The 27,192-nt window shown below is 33.6% G+C and overlaps 1 protein-coding gene across 1 annotated transcript in view; it reads right to left on the bottom strand.

Moving 5' to 3' along the window:
• Positions 1 to 27,192, bottom strand: part of ARHGAP15 (Rho GTPase activating protein 15) — an 871,958-nt gene that overhangs the window by 402,659 nt on the left and 442,107 nt on the right. The window contains exon 9 of the mRNA XM_074215108.1: positions 5,030 to 5,152. Coding sequence (XP_074071209.1) covers positions 5,030 to 5,152 — 123 coding nt within the window. The remainder of the gene's footprint in view (positions 1 to 5,029; positions 5,153 to 27,192) is intronic.

Below are 27,192 nucleotides of genomic sequence, written 5' to 3'. Positions count from 1 at the left end.
TTTCTCTCTTTCCTTCCTTCCTTCCTTCCTTCCTTCCTTCCTTCCTTCCTTCCTTCCTTCCTTCCTTCCTTCCTTCCTTCCTTCCTTCCTTCTTCCTTCCTTCCTTTCTTTTTCTTTCTTTCTTATCTAGCAATGTGGAATGTGACACATCCTAAACCTTGAGAGAAGTGAGAGATTTTTGTATCCACATCTGTATCTCCACACACATTCACATATAGTTCTATGTATATGTATATATGTACATATACTTAAAAATGTATGTACCTCCAACATAATAAAGCTTTTTAAAAGTACAGTACTTGACACAGAGTAGGCACTTAATAAATGCATATTGATTGATTAATAGGAACTGATTGGAACAACAACTATTCTTCCTGATAATTAATTAGATTTGTCCAAAAAGGAATAATAGTCTTAGAAGTTAATATTCTCTCCCCCTGCCCTCACTTTCAAAATGAGGAAATTGAAGTTCATAATAATTATAAGCACTTCTCTAAGGTAATCTAAATATAAACCGCAAAGTGGGGTTTTGAACCCTGTTCCTTCAGATTCAGAGCACTTTTCATTATCTTATGATCCTTTTCTCTCATTATAGTGGGGTCTTTAAGCAGAGGTTGTTTATAGACCCAATGACACTGGTTATCTGGCTCTCTGGAACCTACCTGTAAGAAATTTTGTTTTGATATAAAAATATTGCCTAATTCTGGAAATTATTTTTAAAGTGTTTCTCATAATTGGATATGAAATCTATTATTTAAAAGCAAGTATATTTAGGACTGGCGAGAGCTAAAGAGTTATTATCCAATATGAACAAAAGGAATTCTAAAACAAGTGGAGGATACAAATAAATATGTCTATGAACCACTCTAAAATGGATTTTTTTGTTTAAAATTTACATATTAAATTGATTGGAGCATGGGTTCCATCCAGTCTGAGATATATATATATATATATATACACAATATATATATACAATATGAAAAAATAATGAAATTCCACACACATCTGAGAGAATGATGAAGCACTGGCAAATATGAATGGCACTTGATGGAAATTGAAGGCTTTTCAGAGTACGTACGTTTATAATGGAATGATTAACACTATACCCACCTGAGCTATTTGGATGAGTTTTTTCTAGGGGCAATCATTCTAAATCAGGTACTTGTTGCTCCCTTGTCCTATTGGTTATCAGTAATTCCTTGCACTAGGAATGTGTTTTTTTCCCCCTTCTTAATTCCATTACAAAACAAAATATTCCATTATATTAGTATTTCTAGAGTCAGCTTGATATAATTCTAGGTGTTTCTACAAGAATTTGAATAGCAGACACTTTGTAGAAATAATATGTGATTGCATTTGTGGTTGCCTAATTGTACATTATATTCCTATAAAGTCCTCCGGAAATGCTGCTCTGATAAGCATTTTAGTAACAATGGCTAATTTTTCCAAAAAAAACCCAAACCAAACAACAAAACCAAAGTATGCTCCTTCAGCTTCCTAGGATTTAAGACCTGGAAAGGAGAGATCTTATAGAATCATAGATAAAGAGGTAGAAGGGATCCTCATAGTTCATCCCATTATTTTATAGAGGCGTTACAGTTACAGAGTGGTGATTTGTCAAAGGTCATACAGATAGCAAGCAGAACTGTCTGAAACGATGTCTACTGAGTCCTTATGCAGGGATCTTCTGACTACCTCATTTCCTCATTCCCTAGTTTGAGAAAGTATGTTTTTTGTTTTATTTTCTTTCTTTTTTGTGATAATGTATCAGAAAGAAACTACATGAAAAATGTGTCCATCAATTAAGGCATAACCCCAAAATTATGATATTTGAATAGGATAGAATACCATTGTGCTATAAGAAAGGATGAAAGAGATAGCTGCAGAGATATATTTGAAAATTTATATGAACTAAAGTAAAGTGACTTGAGCAGAACAAGGAGAGCAATTTATATGATAACAGTATAGTAAATAGAAACATTTCTAAAGAATTTAGGAACTCTAATGAAGTCAATGGCAGGTCATAATTCATTGTGATGAAACATGCTACCCAGTCCTAGACCCAGAAATGTTGCAATGATAGTATAAATTGAGGCTTATTATATTTTGTATATTATATATATACATATTATATATATTCTATATATATTTTGGACATGTCTGATATAGGAAGTTATTTTGTTTGACAATACAGTTTCATAAAGGGTTTTGTTTTTCTTGATTTCTTGGGAGAAGAAAGAGAATGGGTGACAATGAAAATTGAAATCTGGAAATAAAATAAAATTTAATTAAAAAAACAAGCCACCAATAATTCTTGTTTTGTTAAAATATACAATGGTTAGAGGAATATTACTAAATGCTTTTATTTTTGTTTTTGTTTTTTGCAAGGTAGTGGGGTTAAGTGGCTTTCCCAAGGCCACACAGCTAGGTAATTATTTGAACTCAGGTCCTCCTCACTCCAGGGCCAGTGCTCTATTCACTATACCACCTTGCTGTCCCTAGAAATATTAAAATCAGGACCTGGATTCTAGTCCCAATTTCTGCTGTCACTAGTTACCTGACACTAGGAAAACAAAGCAACTCTTACTTTATGGGATTGTTATAAATAAAGACTTTTTCAAATCTTAAGTGCTAAATAAATTGACATAATTATTAAAGATTCTCTTTGAGCTGAAAATTATTGAGCATATTTAGCCTTAATGACATTAAAAAGGCTTTACGTTTTCATTTCCTTCTCTTCTTTCCTTCCTTCCTTCTTTCTTTCCTTCCTTTTTTTCCTCTCTCCTTACCTTCATTTTCTTACTGATCAAAATATAGATTTTAGTGACACCTTTAGTATATGGCACCTTTAGAATATGGCACCTTTAGTATAAGAATTTTTTTAATGGGGAAATCTGACATGTTCTTTGGTTTTAAATATAGATATTGCCTTTTGCTCAGTTAAAGAAAAACATATGCTTCATATTTTTGAAGGAAATCATATTTAGTACTAAATTATAACTAAGAAATATAATTGGATTTTCAAAACAGGTACTATATGGAGAAAAAAATTTCCACTTAATACAATAACAGAATTTTATGTAATCAACATTTCATGTTGATTTGCCATAATATTATTCTTGTTAATGAATCTTGACTCTTTGGCTTGGTTAGGGTTAAAATTTAATGGAGCTATCAGATATGCAATTAACTCATCTGATTTTTCTCTGACATTCCATTACATCAATATTAAAACTAGATTCAGCAATGCAGTTACTCTTGTGTTCTGAAAACAATCAGAGTTAATAGTTTCTCAGCATTTTGATTGGGTCTTGCCTCTGCTACTGAATCAAGACTTTTTGAACTCACTGTTAATCTTAAGGCTTTTAGATATGCATAAATTTAGGTTAGTTTGAGTTGCTATGTGTTTATCTTTCTCAGGTTGGTAAGTTAATCTTCAGCAATACTCTAAATCTAAAAATGATCCTTTGCCAAATAAGTTGAAAGAAGTGTATATATATGTATATATATATGTATATATATATATATATATAGTTATTAGGATATAAATTTAGATACATGACAGGTCAGGTCATGTGTCAATAAGAGCAATAAAGGGCAAAAATCCAATGTAATACTAATAAGAAATATTTGTGAGTACTGTTTTCTAATACCATCACTATTAAAAAAATCTTTAATGTATGTTTCTGTATAACATTTGAGTCAAATTGTCTTATAAATATGCAGAATACCTATCCATGTCTATGTTCCTGAAAGTTATTGCAAATTGTTTTCTAGAACTTAATTCTAGCATTCATGTCAAACCAGTTTGAATATCCAAATAGTTTCATGTTGAACAATTCTAGTCATTTTCAAGATCTCTATTTCATTTGTTTATAATGTAAAATCTCTTTCAAATTAATTTTGAAGGCTAAAGAGGTCAAGTTAACTAGTCTTTTTATTTCTTCCATCTGAATTTTCAAACATTTTCTACTAAGTACTTTGGGCCTTGGGTTCCAGATCTAGAGAATGAAAGCATTCATATGATCATAGGTATATGGACCTAGAAGGAATCTCAGATGCCATGCTATATAAGTCTTTCTTTCTTATAGGTGAGGAAAATAAATCTGAAGGGGGTGGGGGTTAATTGATTTACCCAAGGTCACTTAGGCAGTAAGTATCAGAGTTAGGATTAAATTTAGGTCCTCTGATTCCAAAATCAGTCCTCTCTTTTCCTTGTCACACTGCCTTAGATGATCCAAAATACCTCTTCTTAGAGGCTCAGAGAATTAGGTTGCTTGCCTAAGGTTAATTGAGTTATAATTAGTATAGGCATATTTAATTATTAATACTGCAACAAAGACAAGGCAACAATGGTACATTCCTTCAATATCACTTGCAATCTTTCAATAGCAAATAAATAAAACAGCAACTACTTTATAAAAAAACGAAGTCTGCAGTAGAAATTCCTATATCATGACATTCCTTTCTCTTCAATCCCATTTGTTTCACAGAAATGACTTCAAGATATTGTCCCAAAGACTGCTTCAACATCATGCTGTCCTCTCCCAAAACTTCTGTTTAATTTACACAAGTAAGCGATATAGTATCAGTGCTAGACTTGAAATCAAAGAAACTAGAGTTCAAACCCTAACTTACACAATTACTAGCTGTGTGACCTTTGGAAAGTTATTTCACTTCTCTTGGTCTCAATTTTGTTATTGGTAAAATGAAAGTAACAATAACATCTCTCTCAAAAAGTTATTGCTAGGATATAATGGGATAATTTAAAAAAATTTTGCAAACCTTGAAATTTTATACATTATTGTTGTTGAAACATTATAATTCTCTAATGGTAATGCTAATTTTCATTGTCATCTTATTAAGTATTTCTATTACCAATAATTTTTCCAAATAATGAATAAATAATGGGGGCACATTCTGAGCCTCTTGCCACAGGAGTAGTTTGCTGCATAAGTTGTGTGTACAAAAATACCTAATAATAATAACTCTTTTAACCACTTTATTAAAAGCAAAAAATTCACTGTACCTTTAATAAGTCCTTTTTCTTGAAGAGTTTTCAGGGAAGGTCTTCTGGTAATGAATTTCTTTAATCTACTTTTGACTCTGCGTTTGTCACTTGTATCAGAAACACTGTGCTGTAGTCTGAATACTGGAGATAAAAAGACTTTTGGTTAAATCTCTCTATTATTTATTATTGTTATTATTGTTATTATTATTATTATTATTTCTTACAAATATAAATTGAGAATGTTAGCCATAGAACAACTACCTGCCTTAAGACCATCTATATATGGTGAAACTATACGTGATGCTTTCTCAAGCATAAATATTTGTGATTTTGTATTCTTAAATTGTGTATATACAGGTCAACCTTATATAGTCAAAATTACTCAGATAACTGAATTAAATCATTTCACTCTCAACTATACTATCTCAGGAATTATCTTTAGGCAATCTGATGCCCCCTTTTCTCAGAATAATATTTTAAATACATAAAATAAAAAATATATAAGATTTTAATTACTTTTCTGTTTATCATTGTTATCCCTTGGTGTTCTCAGTGTATCTCAGTGCTTTCCTTTTGAAATTAGTTTGTATATTCTGTAATTACTTACCTATGTATGTGTTGTATTTCTACTATCTTTACCCTTTACTAATAGAAAATGTGCTCTCTTTTAGGCAAGTATTATTTCCTTAATGTCTTCTTATCCATACCATCTATTACATAAATAATAAATGTTGGCTACATTGATATAAGGCACAAAGCAAAATAGCATTATAATGTTGGGAAGAATGTTATGGGTAATTGTTTAGTATACCTAACCGTACATTCAATGATTTTCAGATAACATAGAATTTAGCTACTTTAAGCATCTTTTGTGGTCCAAAATATACATATAATTTCCCCAATGCTCTGTCCAATTTTAGAGTGAGTTTCCCTCCACAGCTGAGAAATTTGCTGTGACTGAAAAGCTAGGTTGAGTGAATGGTTTCATTGTTCTTTTATATTCTGAACTTGGGAAGTAAGAAACAACTAATGTTTGTGAAATAACATGTATATTCAATTGCTGGGTGTGACTAAAACATTCCATTATAATTGCCACTCAGAGAATTACTGGTGACTATCTTTAATAGTCCATTGCATGCTTTTTACTTTGCATTGAATCCTTCACTATAGATCAGCTGTATTTCCATGAAGAAACATCATATCTTTCAGTAAGAACTGAAAGACTACACAAGTTGCTTAGATAGAATTCTTTTTCAGTGCAAAATTTTTATCAATGATTTGAATAAAGAGTAAATGGACTTTTTAAGTTTGTAGAGGACAATATCTTGGGAAGAAAATGGTGATACTTGATTAAAGAGTCAGCTTCTAAAAAGATTTGGAAAGGTTAGCATACTTACCTGAATATAGATAAGATGAAAACTAAAGGGTTAAGCAAAATATGACATACAGCTTTTCAAAAAAAATCTTTATAGACTGTGGAAGTTATGGAAAGGCAGTAGTTTGAAGAAGGTTTGGAATTTATGGTGGATTAGCAACTCCATATGAGTGAGTCAGTATTCTGCTATGACCTTTATGATATAATAAGTGAAGGGGAAAATTCATAGCTTTGCTGTACTCTTCCCTGGTTGCATTTAGAGTATGTATTCTCTTCTAGACACCACATTTTAGAAAGGAAACTGATAAGGTAAGAGGTTCCATACTCATAGGCTGGGGTGGACCTATGAGTCCAGAGTTATGAAGGACATTAATAACAAGAAAAAAATCTCAAAAAATTTGAATTACCCAAAAGTATGTTGCCCTAAGAAGTAATAAAATATTTTTATTGAAGATCTTCAAACAAAGGCTGGATAATCATAGGTTGAATGTGTCATAGGGGGATAATAATTATAATTTTGACTAGATGACTACTATAGGTACTTTCTATTTTCATCAGCAACCTTCCATTCCTTACAGAATGTCACAGTTAGAAGCTCATGGAGTCCCTTCTTCACCTGAATCAGAATCGCTATTACATAGTAGACATTTCCATTAAAAAGCCATCTATGAAGACCTCTAGTAATGGGGATCTATTATATATCTAGTCCATTTCACATTTGGTCACCTACACTTGTTAAGAAGCTTTTCTTTATGTAATCCTAAATATTCTCAACAATTCTCAATTTTTCCCCCTCACTCTTTTTTCCCTTCTCACAGATCTTAGTTCTGTAGATTTGACCTAAGCAGAACAATGTCTGCAAACAATGCTTACTGGATAGAGTCTCTTCTATACAAGATCTCAAATACATGAAAATAGCTATCATGTTCAGTCCCTTCCCCTTAGGTCTTATTTTCTCCAAGTTAAACATTGCCTCTTTCTTCAACCTATCTCCACATACCATTGACTGTAGTCCCCCCCTTTTTTTTTTGATCAGTCTGAAAAGTCCTTAAATGACCTGATCAACAGTCTTCTTAAGATACTTTGCTCAGAATTCTAAAAATATTTTACACTTCTGTGTAAATACCCTCTTCTGATACTTTTTTCTTTTTTTTTTTACTTAGGTCCCTAATAAGTGATTGACTGAATTGATAAATTGATAAGTCTTAATAACAGATAATGATTTAATATGTTGCTCCTCCCTGATAAAGCATATATATTTTAACAGAAACCTTTAGTGAGCTCCTTTATCCAGAGAAGAGAATAATGGGTGAATTTTAGGACTGAAAAAAATCCCTCAAATGATTTCTCATAAAGGATTTCTCCTTTTTAGATATAGTTCCATACTATTCCCACAGAACAGAGCCGAATATCTAAAGTAAGGAGAGTAAAAGCATTTGAGAGATAAAAAGATAGAAAAAAGTGAGAGGAAAAGGAAAAGAAACTTCGGCAATTCAGCTACCTCTTCCACAAAATGTGTTTTATGTATAGGAATATAAAAGGTCACTAGTATATTCAATCAATGTGTAAGTGATTGATTAACTGTCATATTCTAGAAACACTAATAAAAATGTTTAAGATAGTCCTTTTCCTCAAGGAGCTTATAATGTAATTGAAATGATAAGAAAACAATAACTAGACATATAAGACAATACAATGGTGAGTGCAGTTTTAGGTAAAAGATAAAATGACTGAGGAAACAAAGGTTCAGGTTTCTGAATTTATCAATTTATTAATCAAAGCATTCCAGTTGTGAAACAAATAGACACCAGGCCTCCTTTGGCACTGGACCCAGAAATATAGGGAGAAACAGATTTTAAAACATTAAAAACAATTAAATCAAATAAAACCAATTAATTGAAGAAGACAATTAATCAGTATACAAAAATGGATCATTTGAATTTATCTGGAGGAAAGAGTAGGAAACTTTCTGGGTTGGGAGAGGAAGAGCAAATTGATGCCATTCCCTGACATCAGAAAAAGAGATAATCTGTATAGAGTCAATAAAACAAGGAAACAATAATTAATTCATCAGTACAGGACCAGTATTCAGATAAAACATGGTTGCTTGAGATGTATAACTGAGAAAGCTCCTTACATCAGCCTTTTTTTTTTTTTGGCAATGGGGTTAAGTGACTTGCCCAAGGCCACACAACTAGGTCATTATTAAGTGTCTGAGGTCTAATTTGAACTCAGGTACTCCTGACTCCAGGGCCTGTGTGCTATCCACTGCACCACCTAGCCTCCCTGCTTGCATCAGTCTTAAGATCTTACTGAGGTTCTGGTCAGCATAACCTAAGTCCCTAACTTAAAGGACTCTAAGCAAAAGCTAGAGGAGGTACAAATTCCCAGTAGGGTTAAATTAAAGTAATGCAATAAGATTCTCTCACAATTCTCCAAACTGAATAAAGTTTTCTTACACAGCAAAAAATGGATTAGATCCATAACTGAGTAGAAAGGGAATGGAACGGGCTCCAGAATTGAGTCACAAGATGGAGTCAATGTGGTTCACTCGATTCCTATTACCACTTAACTGTTTTAATTCTCTCAGAGCTGGTGGGTGGTAAAGACATTAAGTACCAGATTAATTCAGAATAGGGAGTGATCATTATGTTCTAAGGTTGGCAGTGGAGACTAAATAGAAGATTTAGAACATGGGTTAAGTCCAGGCAGATTGGCAAGATTTCCCAGTGAAGATGAGAGGTAATGTGAGATAAGGAAATAGCATCAATTTAGATTTACATCAAGGAATGATCAAGATATCAAAGGATATTGAGAAGACCAGATTAATCAGAAAGAAGGAAATTGATGGGTGATAGGTGGTTATGTAGTTGAAAAGCAGATAAAAGTCAAATTGTGAAGAACATTGAATACCAAAGTTTTTTTAGGCATTAATAGTCCTTAATAATAAACAAAAATAAAAATGAAAAATAGAATTAAAAAATGCAACCTCTTAGTTAATTTAAATGGCCTCTATGTGGTCATTTGTAAGAAGTATCAAACTTTTGGGAGTTTCAAGGAATTACAATCTAGTTTTGAAGAGCTCCTGGAAATATGTAAATCAATTGGAAATAATATCATCTTTGGGAACCATTTTAGTATAACTGGGAGCTCAGTTACTAGATGGTTATACAATTCTAGAACTAGACCTGGGTCTTTTGTGGACCATTTCATCTTGACAACTCAATAATAGTGGCCTTTAGAGCATACTTCCAATCAGAATTTCCTCCAGAGCCAAAAGATGTTGATTTGATTTACTTATCTCTAAGAAGTCCCAGTACTCATGCAATACTAAAGTTAATATTATATTAAATTCAGGAGAATTTAGATGACAAAGGAAATACATGTACAAAAATAGAACAGTAGAACTTTTTGTGGTGGCAAGGAATTAGAAAAATTAGCTGCCTATTACCTGTAGAAAGGCTGAGTAAATTATGTATATGCATATAATGGAATATTATGATGTTGTAAGTAATTATCAAGGATAATATTTCATAGAAATCAGTATTAATTGATACAGAATGAAACTGAAAAAAATTAAGAACTCTGACCAATGCAATGATCAATCACAGTCTAAAAGGATTTGTGATGAATAATTGTTACAAGGATTTTGTTTATCTTTTCTTTCCTTTTCTTTTTCAGTTAGGAGAGAAAATAAAATTTTGTTAATTGAAAAAATAAAGTTTAATTAAAGAAGAATACATATTGAATTCAAGAGAAAATTCAAAGAATGTCTGCCCAGACCCATGACTGATCAAAACAACTCTCTCCTCTGGTGGGTTCCATTTTTGTGATATTCTATCCAGTATACTTTCCCAGTGTCAAGATCATGTGTGAATTTGCTGAGATAATGAGTCAGCAACTGAACAAATGCCTTCTCAGTGGTACACCAAGGATTCAGGATAAGGGGAATTTATATTTTTTCAAGAAGACTGAAGAGAAAGGAAAGGTTTCTTTTGGGATATGCTTGGATATAAGAGCATAAGCATACTCTTGACTTGAGTCAAATCATGTAATTTTTTCAGCCACTGTAATTTGCAACAAATGGAGGCTTGGCTTCAATAGCCACATCAATTGGGCCATCATCTGGTTCAAATGTTATACATAAATCATATTCTTTGAATAAGAGTTTGACTGTTCCTGAGTGGAAAGAAGATAATATCATTATCAAGAATATCAGTCTTATGATAAGATTTGCTCCAAGTATACCTTTTGGGATTATATATCATGAAATAGTCACCATTTAAAAAAAAGAGTTCATTAAAGTTAACATGGTCTATTATTAGTCTCCGCTCAAAAATCCTTATCATTTATGTTAAAAAACACAAAGAAATTGAGGTACAGAAAATATATTTTCTTGTTTCTAATAACAAGTAAAATTGTGTGACTGCAAAGAACTTTAGAAATGCAGAAAGCAATGTAAATGTTACATTATAAAAATAATTGTGTATCTACTCATATCTCTTTGGAACCTCTAGATACTATGGTGATAAGATTCTTAATTAGGGAGATAGATATGTGTGTGTTATATTGTTTTCAATAGCACCATCTGGCTCTACATGTGAGAAACGTGTGTAAGGTGCACTGATTTCCAAAGGAAAATGAATATACATTTCCAAATATTCTATCTTTTAGATTTTCATTTGTACTGAAAAGTCTAGCATTACTAGCCAACTGCTTAGGTATTTCAATTATTCTTTTCTTCTTTCATTGTTTCACTGAACAACTATTTCTTGGGCTTACCATTTGATGAGCATTGAACTAGCTAAAGAGTTGGGGAAGATTAAAATCTTAGATAAAACACGATCTGTACCCTCACAAAGATTACTACCTAAAAGAGTGAAAACATAAACACAAATACAATATATTACCTGTTGTATAAATTAAAAAAAGAGCCAAAACAAAGTGATAAATCTAAGGAAGAAAATTATTATGGGCTTGAAAGTTAGGGAAGACTCAAATGGATAAAGGGGTATGTGAGCTGAGTTTTAAAGGATGGGTAGAAATGTATCTAGGAAAAATGGGGAGGGAGGATATTCTAGTTTTAGGTACTAATGTTAACAAAGGCAAGATGGTCTACCATCTAGTTGGATTGGGAAGCAATTTATATGGAGAAAAATAAAGCAATGATGAAGATGGGGACAATGACATTTATATTACACCTTTGAGCTTTACAAATTGCTTTCCTTGCAATTTTAGTTTACATATCTTTGTTTATGTCTCCTACTAAACAAAACCTTTTCTGGTTCCCCTCACTACCCATATGCTGACCTTTTCCTTTTGGAATGCCTTCCATTTACTCTATATCATGAATCTATCCAAGTGTTGACATGCTGTCTCCAAATTAGAATGTAATTTCCCTGAGGACAAGAATTATGTCTTTGCTTTTTTTTTTAACATTTTAAACTTTGCTATTTATTTTTAATATTTTTCTTTTTAAATTTTGAGTTCTATATTCTCTCCTGTTCCATTCCCTTCCTTATCCAGAAGGCAAGCAAAACAATATCAATTATACATGCGAAAGTATATAAAAATTCTATATTAGTCTTATTTCAAAAAAGCAAAAAAAATTAAGTGAGAAAAGAATGACTTCAATTTGCATTCAGAGTTTATCAGTCCTTTCTCTAATGATAGCATCTTTTCATCATCAGTCCTTTGAAATTGTCTTGAATCATTGTATTGATCAAAGTAGCCAAGTCTTTCTTTCACAGTTGATCATTACAAACCTGCTATTAACTGTACTGTTTACCTTACTTATTGTCCCTAGTGCTTGGGACATTGTAAGATTTTAATAATTGATTGTTGACTTGATTTGTTCCTTTGCTTGAAACTCCTTGTTAAGTCCTAACAGTTTTGTAAAAGTTAACAGACTCCAGGTTTGGAAACCTTGATTCTAAAGAGAACTTAGAGAAGCAGAGACATAACATTCACAAAATGCATATGATCTTAAACTACATCAAGTAGAGCAGTATCCTCATGCTTTGCTTTGATCAGACTTTATTTCAAATGCTCTGTTCAGCTGGGTGACACAATTAAGGAAGGGCCCACCAAGATGCCCCATCTGCCGACTCTGGGCATTTTCACTCACCATCCCCAGATTTCCAGGAAATCTCTTTTCCCCTCACTTCTGCATTCTGGTTTCCTGACTTCCTTCAAGTTTCAGTCAAAGTTCCATTGTCTGCCAGAACCCTTTCCCAGTTCTCTTTCATCTTAGTGACTTCCTTCTGAGATTATCTCCAAAGCCTATATCTTGTTTGTACATAGTTGTTTACATGTTGGCTTTTCACTATGAATTTACACTATGAACTTGAGAACAGGGAAGGTTTTCTGCCTTTCTTTGTATCCCCAGGATTTAGCACTATATCTGTACTAGCTGTTGTCGTTTAGTCTCTTTGTGACTCCATTTAGTTTTTCTTTTGGTTGTTTGTTTTTATTTTTGGCAAAGATACTGGAGTAGTTTGCCATTTCTTTCTCCAAGTCACACAGATAATAAATGTCTAAGACCAAATTTGAACTCAGGAAGATAAGCCTTCCTAACTATAGGCCTGGCACTCTACCCCTGTGCCTCCTAGCTGTACCTGCCCTCTGCCCTCTGCCACCCCTCCCATTTTTAGGCCCATTTTGAATACTTGTTGACTTGATTTGATCCAGAGGATAGCAGCCAGAATTGTAAGCATTACCTTGAGATTATGCCATAAGATTATATGTGTGTGGGTGTGTATATATATATGCATTAATCTCTATATCAAAATAGGTGGATAGATATGGTATATTATCAGGTAAGGAAATGCAAGGTCATGTGCTTAATAAAGGTCCAAGTAGGGACTTTAATTCACATCTTCTGCCTAGTCTCAGTCAAACTGAGAACTGTTAAAGACCTTAGCTCAAAAGACCGAAACCCTCCCACTGCAGCCAGAGCCATCTGAAGTCATCCTGATCTAGATCTTGGCCACTGGATCCAGATGGCTCTAAAGGAGAAAGTGAGGCTGGTGATTTTGTACAGTCCCTGCCTCACTTGAATACAATTCCCTTGCATATCATGGCACCACTTTCCTGGTGTTAGAGAAAGAAGGACAAACAATGAAAGATCAATAACAACGATCTATTGCTTAGTGTAGGGCTCTTTTCCCTCTATTTTATTGATGCTTTTTGTTGGAACATTCCCTTAACAATAACAACTTGAGCCTTCTTTTATAACAACAGGGAATACCACCCCCCTCCTCCCAGTTGAGTTAAACCACTTCTGCTGAGAGGACCAACCTATATTGCACTGATAGTCCTCATGACTTTTTCCACTATACCATAATAAACTCACCAAAATTGCCTTTACTAATGACTTTTTAGAAAACAGATTTTGGAATTAGCTTTCAGTCTTTGCTACCATTAGGCATTATTTTCTTATAATAAGCTAAATTTTAAGGTCTCAGGTATCATTTAACTTTACTTTGAAAAGAATATATGAGGAAAATCAGAGCTAATAAATGACTTTAATGTAGAACCCACTTTTTTATTAACTGAGGAACCTAAGAGAACAAGAAATAAAATAAAGAAAGCAGGGAAGTCTTCAATTATAACGCAGTGATCATACAGGGTCCCTTTAAATAACAGCAAAAGTCCTGGAATATTGTGGTTTACAAATCTCATTTTAACAGCCAAACTTATAAAACAGTTTATGCTTTTCTGTTGTCAGGGGAGAAAAACTTGCCAAATTGTTCATTTTAAGTAAATATAACATAGCCAATTAAGGAAAGTACAATTTAAACACATGCCTATGATAATCAGGACATAGTTTGCTTCTGATTTCACTACTGATTTTAACAGCACACTGTTCCATTTTCCCACAGCACTAACATGACCCCACACATACTTTTAGAAACTTGTAATCACATAGCACAAATAAAAGGACACTTTACTGGAAAATACACAGCATGGTACAATAATCCATCATTTATGAAAAATAGAATTCAGCCTTTTCTTTCCCCTCATATTTGCAACTTTTGAGGGTGAAGCATCCTTCAATCCAGGGATTTATTCTAAGCCTGTGACTATGTTGTTTCTATTCCTGTTTTAAATCTTTCATTCAAAATTAAAAGTACCCTAAGAGGGACAGGTTTGAATTCCAAAGTATTTAGCTCAGATTAAAGAAGAAATAGAGTAAACATTCATAATTCTATATATTGCAAAATCTATGAAAAGTAATTCAGAATTGTGATTAATTTTCTGGGTATTACAACTTTTGGCTTGTTTTTATTTAGATTTTCCCTTTTCCCTTTCCTTTTTCTATTGATAGCTGCTTATTTTCTTACAGATCTATTATTTCTCAAGTTCTAAGATTTTCCAATAGCAATATATAACCTGAGCTGTAATTGATAATAATGTACACATGGGCATTTGCTTTGAGTAAAATACTAAACTGGTTGAGAGATTTAATTGATGTTAAAGATATTCACACTAGAGAATGGTTAAAATTGTAGGATCTTTGATTTGATCTTCAATAAATATCACTGAATAGGAGATTTCAGTGTTAGCCTAACCTTGAAATTTTTTTTCTATCTGGAACAGCAATTATGGTGTTAAAACTACTACTAGAGATATAGAGAGTTAAAATCAAATTTGGAAAACATAGAGAAAAATGGCAACAAACAGTTTTGATGGATTTCTACTATCCATTAGATTAAGCATGTATGGAAGACCCAAGAAAAACTTGAGCCTTCCAGAGATCCAAGGGTTTGGATAATCTGATCCAGAATTGAGCATCTGCCAGAACTCCTCTTGCTGGGACCATATTTTGAAATATCTCTATTTCTTGCCAAGCCGCTGTTCTCGCGGTATTCCCATGTTACAATTACATGTTTTTTTATTTGGAAATGCTGAGAGAGCTAATGTTTCAATGATGTTACCAAAGGAAAACAGAATCATTACCCTTTAGAACTATGATTATAAACAAAAGCTTTTGAGGCTACTTGGTCCCACTTATTTTTTAGGCTACACACATGTGCTAAATTCAAAGCAAGTATAGGTTGACTGCCTGGTTAGCTGAGCTCCACCCTCCCACCCCCAATACTCAAAAGAAGAGAGAACCAGGGCAAGGTATGTTGGAATATAGTACTTACTGTAATGTTCTAATTAATGTCCAACGTCAAGAACTAGGAGACTGTGAACTAAGTAGCAAAATAGGATGATAGATTAAGAATTTGAAAGATCACTCACTGTAGGTCTATTTTACATATGAGGAAACTAAGGCTCAAAGACAGTAAATGACTTGCCCAGGATCTGAGATGAAGTTTGAAAACAGGTCTCAATGACTCCAAGTTTAGTACTCTAACTACCATGAAGCATAGCCTTTAATAAAGTAATGTTCTTTTCCCCATCTTATCCTTCTCCACCTACTCCATCTCCAAATAATTCACAATCTCCTTGAGAGAAGAAATGACTTTATCCTATCTTTATTCCTTTATCCCTATCACTGTATAATTCCTGGAATAAAGTAGTTTCCTAATAAATGCTTTTTTGATTGATTTAGCCTCTAGAGATCCTGAAGTAAATTCCAAAATCATCATGCAACTGTTCCACAATAAAGCTATATTAGTCTCACCCTTGTTTTCTATACTATTTTCCCCCTCTGATTCTAAATTACCCCTTTATAACTTCCTATGGGGACAGGGATGGTCTTGTGATTTCACTAACAGAAGGGATCCTTAGATGCAAAGATTCCCTTTGCAGGTTTGAAGCATAAGGTACTTAGGGAGTTGCCATACCACTAAGAGGTTAAGTGACTTGTCTAGGGTCACATAGTCAGTGGGTATTAGTGGTGAGACTTGAACACAGGCCTTGCTGGTTTCAAGACCAATACTCTCACTATAAACAAATTTGTCTCTAAATATCTTCCCACATTATAGGCAAAAAGTATATTTTAACAAAAATCAAATGGAAAAGTAAAGAAAGTTAAATACATAGAATTGTACAATGAGTTAGATAAGGTTATTTAGTCCAATTTCTTCCCCAGATTAGAAATAGCTTCTCTAGAACTTTGTGCCAGCTAGGTATGAATCTCTGCCTGAATGGTAAAAAGGAACTCATTAGTTTTTATGATAATAGTATATTTTGGGGATACTTTCAATCATTAGAGATTTTACTGAGTTATACTTCTTTTTTTTTTAGGTTTTTTTTTTTGCAAGGCAAATGGGCTTAAGTGGCTTGCCCAAGGCCACACAGCTAGGTAATTATTAAGTGTCTGAGACCGGATTTGAACCCAGGTACTCCTGACTTCAAGGCTGGTGCTTTATCCACTACACCACCTAGCTGCCCCCTGAGTTATACTCCTTATACTGAGTTAAAATCCATATCCTGCTATCAGTCATTCTGGTTATCTCTTGTGAAACCATACAGTCTTTTCAAGCTGTAAAAATATTGGGTTTTTGTTTTGAGGATCAAGACTTCAATAGAGTGAAGCACAAGAGGCTTTGTTTTGAGGATCAAGCAGAAGAGCTTCACAAATAACTCATTTTGCACAAGAGGTACTGTATCATAGTGGGCAGGATGAAAAAGGTATATTTAGACTAAATTACTATATCATTAAATGTGACTTTCCCCACATACTTATTGAAAAAAAGAAGAAAAATATTTTGTCCATTTGATGGCTAAGAAACTAAGTAATTGAATCTCTGGAAGACTTGGTTGACTATGGCAAAACTGGAAGATAATTTATAGATAATTTAATTGTTTTACTCTGTTTCAATCATATAACTCCCATTCTTAAAAATCAATAATATAAAAAAGCTACTAGATTCTCAAAAAGAGTCATACAAATTGTTGCTACTTTTTGCTCCAGAAAAAGAAAGTGATAATTTTATGACATTTAGGACCAATTAATCAATAAACAAATAAATAAATAAAATTAGCAAAAATAATAGATTAGAAAATTTCAAATATTTGGAAATATATGGTTACAAGCATGTTTGTTCATTCTGACTTCATTCATTATGTGAGCCATCATTGAACAGTAGAAGAAATTTAAATTTCCTGAGTCTTAATTTCCTCATTTGTAAAACAAAGGGGCTGTTTTAGATGGCCTTTAAAATCATTCAACTTTATTTCTAAAATATTAGGATACAAATGATTACTGAGAGTACACTTTACTTTGCTTGTGAGGTTAAAGTCATCTCATGCCATGTCCTCATTTATTAAGGGAGATAAAGAGAAATTATGAGAAATTATTAGATAGACACTCTAGGTTTTCTGAATCAGCTATGATAAGATGGCCTCATTTTCTATCTGCTTCTATCAAGGATATGCCAATATTATATTTTATGAGTTATAAAGTGACTTGATATCTCAGGAAATATTCCAGTCAGGGTAAATTGTACTCTTCCTGTAGATAAATTGTGGTGCATTGATATAAAAAAAACTGATGATAATTAATTATAGTTCAAAAACTATGCATTGAATTAAGTAATGATTCTGTAGCTTGAAATTCCAAGTCCTTTTCATGAAACAAAAAGCTATTACAAAATTACAAAGAAAGTTTCCTTTGAAACCCTGAAACTTTCAAATTCTTTTGCAGCATAGAAAGATAGGGAGAATGTTGGAGTTCATGGATAGCTGGTCTTTCCCTCTTTATAATAGAAGTTGAGTCTGATCCTTTGAATTCCATTGCTTATTCCACACTGTATGGGCAGAAGTAAGTTATTTTAGTTCAACTAAAAGTTCAATTCTTCTGAACGTTAAAGTGAACACATAGTTTAAAGAAAGTCATTGGCTAAGAAATCAATTTATCTATCAAATTTTTAACAATGTCAGGAAAGAGAAGAATTGGCAGTTTTCCTTCTTACCATGCCCAGCACAACAAATAAGATTTTTAACCATTTATAAATGTCATAGTCTTTTTGTAAAAGGCTATTTTATTATTTTTATTCTGTTGTCAGCAGATTCTACTTAATATATTCCTTCTCACAGTGGAAGTGTGCTTTACAAAGCTTTGCTTTACTCTTTTTACCATGTTGTATAGACATTAATATAATTAGTTATTAAAGAGATTTTACTGTTCAGAATGGACAGAGTAAAGTATTGTTCAACAGATTAAGTAATCAAAAAGGGATTACATATTTATGCTGTTCACCAGAGAGACAAAAAAATTAAACCATTACTGCCCTCTAGGAAATTACATTCTATTGGTGGAAAATAACATCCACAAAAGAGTACAAAGTAATTTCAAGTGAAAATATGCTAATAACTGTGAGTAGGATATGTCAGAAAGGAAAAAAAACTTTATAGAGGAGGGGAAATTTGAGTTTCTCTTTTAAGGAAACTAAAGATCCTATGAAGTAGACATATGGACATATATGTGAACATTGACAAGATTTTGCCAGAATTATCATGTCTAGGGCATACTGAATAGTCCAATCTGATTATTCTTCAATAGCAAAAAAACCCTTAATAATAGTTATTCCTCCATTGCAGATATTTTGAGTGAATTAGTAAATCAGCATTTAATATGTTTCATAGATCAAAAATGAAAGGTATTTTTAAACTTTTGAAAAAATAAAGACAAAGGAAAGAATTCTATAATAAACATTTTTTTAAAAAAAGCCCCAAGAAGAATACTTCTGATATGCTGTCTTTTGATCTTTTTGTAAATAGGAACATAATTTTCCCTCTCCCCACAACTAGTTCCAGTATATTATAAGAAACAATCTAAAGTACAGTCAGATCATTAAGACCTCTTTCTATTGACATATTATTGAATCTCTAGCATCTTCTGGCTTCATATATTGTCAGTGAAACTTTGTCACTTAGAGCTGTTCACAGCATTGATAGATTTGCTAATAAAGTAGCTACTGAGCAAAGGTGGCAGCTGATTTTCAAAAGCTAAATGACTAGGGAAAAAAACATAGGGCACCAATCCAGATTAAGACAGAAATTATGCTGTCCATGATTCAAGGATTATATATTATGTAGTGGGATGGCTTCTCTTGGTGACAGAAAACAGACTTTAGAAAAATTGAGCCAGGAGACTTTAAAGATAAATGTGAAGAGAAATATTTAAAATGAACAAAATAGGAGAAAAATGGAATGAGGAACATGACACAAAACTGCATTGCCTTTGGAGAAGTCACAAAGGAGGCTTATACATGATTTTAAAGAGGTCCTAATAATTCATACACATACATACAAATATATATGTTTATGTGTGTGTATATATATATATATATATATATATATATATATATACCCTGTTCTTGAATGTTCCATATCTACAGTTATAATCTATGGAGTCCAGGTGCTATTTACTTATTTGGGTTCAGACTGACTAGAACCTTGACCTTTAATTCAAGTCTGTCTGTATGTAGATCCATATTCTGCAAATAATAACAATGATAATGAGAATACATTTATATTTATGGAACTCATATATGGACCACATTTATAGAACTATATGGAATTTTAGAGATCATCCAATTGATCCTTATTCTTCCCTTTAAAAAATTAATTTTTAATTCTTTCCATTTTATAGATGAAGAAACTAAGATTCCGAGAAAATATGTAATTTGTCCAATGTCACATATCTTGGTCCCTTCAGAATCTTTTATTCATGACACTAAATCCCATAAAATGACAATATATCTTTATATTATATTATATTTCTAGTGATTTTTTATAATAAATATCTTTCTCTTTATTATCTCATGAATTTATGACTATATGTATTTGTGCTAAAGATACTGCATTATCAATTGGCAGTCAGGGAGAGGCATATGGTACCTTTGTTGTTGTTTTAAATCATTTAAAATTTCTAGCACTTAGTACAATCATGAATCTTCTTGATTGTATCTATAATTTTTTCTCAGAGAAAATTAGAACTAGGAGAGAAAATGACTGAAGGGCAGGAGTAGTCTGAACAGTATTTAATTGTTGAGCAAATTAATATTTTAAAAGAAATGAGATGAAACTCATGGAGCCTAAGAAAATAAAATGAAATAAAATAAACAGAAATCAGCCTATCAATTCCTTTGAACTATAGGATCAGTTTCGTCAAGGGTGGCTGGCCAATCTGATCACCCAACCCCATATTTGAGTCATAAAGCTGTCAAAGTGGTTATTTGAATGTGAAAAGCGAAGTAGGAGCAGCCAAGTGCCATAGTGAAGCACTTTCTTTCTCAGATCTTAAATCACCTAACCTCCTTGAACTCCCTGTTGCTGAAAACATTCCTTATAAGAAGGTAGTCATTATGGTCCTGAGTGCAAAATGAATTGCCTGAGGTTATAGTAGTGAGTCATGAGTCAAGAAGAGAAGAGATAGCTTTGGACACACTAGAGTATCAGTCAAAGCTGCATAATACTGAGCTTGGCCCTCTAGAATTAAGCTTTGAACTCATATTGTGGATTGTACCAAGCTAGGCATTGCATTGTGGCTGGAGTCACTGGTAATTGATTTTCAGGATCTGTTAATAAGGGGGAAAAGCAATTACAAAGGAAGCCTATCGGTGGTTCCCATACTACAAATGGAATATAAGATGGCAATGATGTCTCAATTTTCACAACTTTTCAAGGTTTCTGAATTGCTTCCCTCACAACAATCCTGTGTTATTGTTCCCATTTCACGGATGAGAAAATTGAGACTCACAAGCCCCATGGTCATATAATAGTTTGTGGAGAAAATAACAAAAATTTGTATACAGTCCTCAGGGTTAACATATGATTAATTTTTGCCAGGTACAGTAAACTTCAGGACTTTTAACATGTGTTGAATGCATTAGATTTGAAGAACTATCCATTAATGACTTTCTGAACTGTGACAATGAATATTGACAGTGCTTGTCAGACTAAACCACTATTGATTATTTCACATCATGTGTATAGCAAAACCAATTTCTTTCAAGTGCCTCTTCCTAACTGAAATACATTATTATAGCCTTCCTCACTTTTCATAATAATGCCCAAGTTCATAGAATGCAATACATCCAAAAGAAAGGTTGAATAGTACATCAAACAAACAAATAAACAAAAATACAACTGAGAGCAAGCCAAAAACTTTATAACTCTATGGTGCTATTTCTTGAGGGAATGGATACTGATTCCAGCAGAGATCTCTGTATTTTCCAAGTCTTTTTAACTAAGGCAAGATTGTTGACTAGGACTGCTATTGTTAAATGATCTTGTGACTCCTCATGGTTTTGACCCTTGAACCAAACTACTTTAGAAATTGTGTGCATGGTTCAGTGGTGGGAAAGAAATATTTATATTGGGTCTCTGTTCTCCAGCACACAAACATATACAGATGTGCATGTAAACACAGAAACTGTAGATCTGTTGTTTCCAACTTACATCATGGCTATTCCTTTGAGATGGTGATCAGTCAAATGTAGATCATATGCTACATGTTGAAAAATTTTATGGTGACTCTTTTGAACTTGGATTATACTTTTTTCTTTATATAATAACTTTCATGGGACAAGAGTAATTACTATAGATTTATGGCTATCAATCATTTGAGAACATATATTCAATAAGTATTCATTAAGATGCAGCATTGTAGAGTGGATAGAGCTAATCTTAGAATAAGGGAGCCTTCAGTTCAAATCCTGCCCCTCTTATTGGCTACATGACACTAAACAAATTATTTAATCTTACAATATTCTAAAACAGTAAATTGCAGAGAAGCTGATGGCTTGAACAAATAGCAGGTATTACCTCATCCAAAAATTCCCTCTACAAATGATATCACAGGTCCAGTCCCTATCTCCATCACTGTTCAAGGAATATCTGTTTTATGCTCCATTTTGTTCTAGGTGCTATGGAGGCCAGGGAAATAAGGTAGATTTCAATTTAATGTCTGAAAGAACCATGTATTAACTTTAAGACAATTAATAAGCATATAGCTAGTGCTGCCAATAAGGAGTTTATATTCTAATGGAGAAGACATGTATATGAGTCTATTCATAGATGGAAAGTGGTCTTAGATTGCAAGGTACTAGTAATTGGAGGGACCAAGAAAATCCTTTAAATCATTACAGTAGATTACTTGTAGGTACTTGAACTAATTCTTTTTGTTTGCTTGTTTATTTTTGGCAAGGCAGTGGGGTTAAATGACTTGCCCAAGGTCATTCAGCTAGGTAATTAAGAGTCTGAGGTGGCATTTGTATTCAGGTTCTCCTCACTCCAGGATCAGTGCTCTAGACACTGCATCACCTAAGCTGCCCCTTTGAACTACTTTTTAAGGAAGTCAGGGATTCTAAAATTCAGAAGTGAGTGACAACATTTGAAGGGTATATATATATATATATATATATATATATATATATATACATATATACATGTATGTATGTTCATATGAAGTATGTCAGTATGTAACTGACAGGCCCTGTATATGAGGAAGAACAAGTAAGTTAGTATGTTTGGAATGCAGGGTATATGGGAAAAAAAGTAAGGAGTACTGGAAAGGTAAGATAGAATCAGGTTATAGATTTAAATGCCAAAGAGTGCTTTATATTTGATTCTGAAGGTATGGTATAGAGTCTCTGAACTTTACTGAGTTGAGGATGACATCGTCAGACATATGCTTTAGGAAATTATCTTTGGGGAGATTAGTGAAAGCTGGATTGGAGTAGAGAATGACTTGAAGCAGAGTGACCAATTAGAAGGCTACTGAAATAGGTGGAAGGTGATAAGACTTAGAGTTAGGGAGATGAGTAGGTGAATGAAGAGATGGAGATGTAAATGATGTCATGAAGGCCAAAATTATAAAATTTGCCTTTGATGAGGTGAATTAGGGTAAAATAAATGAGGCAGCTCATTCATATTTCTCCTTGCAATGAGAATAACATGAAAAAAGACTTATTTGGCTCCATAAATATTTTATATTAAGCTAGTATGGTAGAGGTGGGCAACTAGGAGGCAGATAGGAAATCAGCCCTGCACTTGAGTTAAAATATGACCTTAGATACTTATTAACTGGGTGACCTTGGGCAAGTCACTTAACCCAATTTTCCTTAGTTTCCTCAGCTGTAAAATGAGTTAGAGAAGGAATTGGCAAACCACACCAGAATCTTTTTAATGAAAACCCCAAATGGGATCATAAAGAGTTGGCCATAACTGAAAAAGGACTGAACATCACAGTATGGTCCTTAGCCCAAATACTTTTTCTCATGTCTCATCAAGGAATGGAGATGATCTTTAGTTTTTGAAAGCCCTGCCAGTAGGACCCAATTTGCTTTTTTTCTTACTTATATTCTCAGAAACATACTGAGACTACTTACTACCTTCTGCAGATCTGTTTAGCACATCTGGGATCTAAGCTGTGAGATGAAGAAATTTTCACATTTCTTGAAATATTAATATCGGACACAATGAGTAATTCCTAGAAGTTTCTATATTTCTTGTCAATTCAAATATGCTCAATTTTGCGAGCATATACTACTGAAAGAGAATCCTTTACCTTCTTTTTTACTCATCCTACATTCCTAATTTGCTCCATCTAGTATTCAATTTCCTTAGATTCACCTTTCAAGTCTTTTTTAAATTACATAATGCCAGATGTGGTGACTACCCTTGGCAACTGGGCCATGCCCGTCTTTCTGACTTCATCCCCTTCCTGTAGCCTTCTGACCTCCACATTCCCATGCTTTGAGAGAGGGTTCTGGCACTTGACCATCCACTTGGCTCTCTCTGTAGGGGTCATTTTGTTCAGGATAACCTTTGGTGATTGGAGTGCATGCCTTCTTTTGACTTTTGTTGGGAACATTATGTATTACAAATTGACAGTCTAGTCAGTTTGTGAAATAATTTTGAAATATGAAAAAATTATGAAATAAATTAGTGGGGACAGACGCCTTTATTATGTATCAGGTTGCCAAAAACTATATGCCATACCCATGTGTCCTAATGGTACCCACATAGGCAATTGATTGAGACTGAAAGTGGTTTGCTGAATCTATCTGAGTGCATACCAGGCTGCCTCTGGGTAAATGATCAATGATGGTTAGAAGGGTTTGTCCTCACAATACTGAGAGACAGCTGCAGTTTGCAGCTGGCAGTGAGCTTGTGCTCACTAAAACAAAGGTCTAACTGAGGCTCTTTGAATACTTGGCTCTAAAATAACCATCATAATTCATAATGTGCATTTCTGAAAACACTAAAGGAAGACCCCTCCCCAGCCACAATTCTGACACGACTACTGTGAGTGAGCTCAGCTGTAATAAGAGAGTGTGGTCAGGGTGCAGACCATCTTACTTGAGTGTCTAACCCCTCACTCAGCGGGAGCCTTGTTATTACAAAGGTGCCCACCACTTCTATGAAATGTCCAATCTGTTTCCTCACTAGACAGACCTACAGGTTAGCTTTCCATTATTATTTCTGCAAACAAAGGTGAATTTGATAAATGTCAAAAGAAGCAAATGTTCCCTTTGGCCTTATGCTTCTTTTCTATAATTAGGAGAATTTTTAATGATACTTGCTAAGGGTTTTTTGTCCCAGCTTGCCAGTTGTCTGTACTTTTTGTTAGCAAGCATTGTGTTCCAGGATTTACTGTTAGGACTAGAACTGTCCCAAAGCCCTGAAATAGCCTGGAGGATACAGCCTTTCTGACCCACCTGTTCAGTATTGGCTTCCTTTTTTAGAACCCCCTTGTTTCCTACCCTCACCCATAGAGAATATAAGGGGAAGTAGCTGTTGTTATTGCTGTTGAATCTTTCCAGTTGTGTCTGACTCTTCTTGACCCATTTGTGGTCTTGCCAAGGATACTAGAGTGGTTTGCTATTTCCTTTTCAGATGCATTTTACAGATGAGGAACTAAGGGACACAGGGTTAAATGACCTGCCCAGGGTGACTTGCCCAGTGTCTGAGGTCAGATTTGAATTCAGGAATTCCACTCTATCCAGTATGCATCTAGCTTCCAAGTAGAAGTGGAAGGGAAGGGAATTAGCATTATATAGCTAATATATAATACTTTCACTTGCCACTGTGCCAAGTACTTTCACATATACTATCTCATGTGATCCTCATAAAGACTCTGTGAGGTAGATGCCATTATTGTCCCCATTTTATAGTTGAAACAAATGACTTGTTGAGTTACACAGTCACTGAGAGTTTGAGACTGAATCTGAAACCAGTTTTTTCTGATTCTAGACCCAATACTCTAGTACCTGCACCATCTAGTTGCCTGCATTTTTCTTATTTCATTTGTTTTTGCATTTGTTCAGCTCTTATGAGTTACAGTGTGCTAGTTACAAAGTATATACTTAATAATTGAGTTGGATTGAATAGAAAAAGTTTCAGTTTTTTTTGGGGGGAAGATTTCCAGAATCAATGAGATGGTACAAGGAACGGTATACTTGAATTAGAGTCAGAAAAGATGCAAGTTCAAATCCTACCTCAAGTACTTGCTATCTATGTGAATCACCATATCTTATAGCCTCAGTTTCATCTATAAAGGATGAAAGTACTGTGAGGATCCAATGAGAAAGCATTTGGAAAATAGTTTTCAAACTTTAAAATGCTATATAAATGATAGCTGTTACTATTAGTGTTGTTATGTAGTCCAACTCTTCAAGGGCAGCTAGGTTGTGGTGCCATAATGCATAAAACATTAGACTTGGAATAGGAAAGACATGAATTCAAATCTTATCTTAGTCACTTATTAACTGTGTGACTCTCAGCAAGTCACTTATTCCTGTTTGCCTCAGTTTCCTCATCTATAAAATGAACTGAAGAAGAGAATACTTCAGAATTTCTGCCAAGAAAACTCCAAGTAGAGTCAGGAAGAGTTAGATACAACTGAAATGATGAAACAACAACAAAAACCAATTCCTCAAAGTACTTTGTATATCCCAAAGTACTATTTTAAAAAAGAAATAAAGATTATTATTAATTGTAAGATGAGGAAATAAGTTTAGCAAAGTTATTGGGCATTAGACTTGAATGCAGCTCACCACTACATTTTTAATTTAAATGGGGTTTTACATATCATCTCATGTCCTCTTGTAAGGAGAGATAATAGTTGCTGCAAGTAGCAGCAATTAATATTATTTTATTTTACCTACTTGAAATAGGGGAAGTTTTCAACATAACATGCAAATATATTGTAATGACCTGTATATTTATTCATAACCACATGAAAATATGCCTGTCCCTGTGGGGAGAAAAAACAGTACTCTTATTTTTGATGTGAAAATACTATAATAAGTGGTTTTGTTATTATCACTTTGTGTGCTATTCAGTAACTTGAAATCTGTATTAGATTATTTTTATTTGGGTATTTGGATCCTTCCCCCTTCCACCCCCCCCCCCCCCCAACCAGGGATAGAACAATCTGGTTCCTGAGGGACTAACTTCTCCTTAAGATGAAGATGTCCCTAAAAGAAGCAGGTAATTGTTTCTGCTCAAAGTTGGCTAGAATGGTGAGCATAGAGCTAAGGAGGGGAAAATTAATTTTGCCAAGTTTCATCCCCTCTGACAATCATACTTTTGGACTATTGAACGGACTTTGAATTGGATTTCCTTCTATCTTGTTTACTTTTGACAAAATGCAACCACCGGTTTGGGAGGAGAAAAATGAATTATAAAAAAGTCTCCAAAAACTTCTTGGAACATTAAGTTCCTCTTACATAAAATAACAATGTGATGAATTAAGTTTGGAGGAGTTGGAGATACATGGATTAAATGACCTTTAAAATACACATAGGTCTAAAATCAAAGGGCCAATGTACTTGGCAAAAAAATCAATGGGGGATTTATTTGTAAACTCAGAATGAGGCAGGCTTACACACCTTCA

The sequence above is a fragment of the Macrotis lagotis genome, chromosome 1 (genome assembly GCF_037893015.1).
Source record: "Macrotis lagotis isolate mMagLag1 chromosome 1, bilby.v1.9.chrom.fasta, whole genome shotgun sequence".
NCBI lineage: Eukaryota > Metazoa > Chordata > Mammalia > Peramelemorphia > Peramelidae > Macrotis > Macrotis lagotis.
Note: the sequence above shows the minus strand (reverse complement) of the source record. Positions and strands in the feature narration are given on the sequence as shown.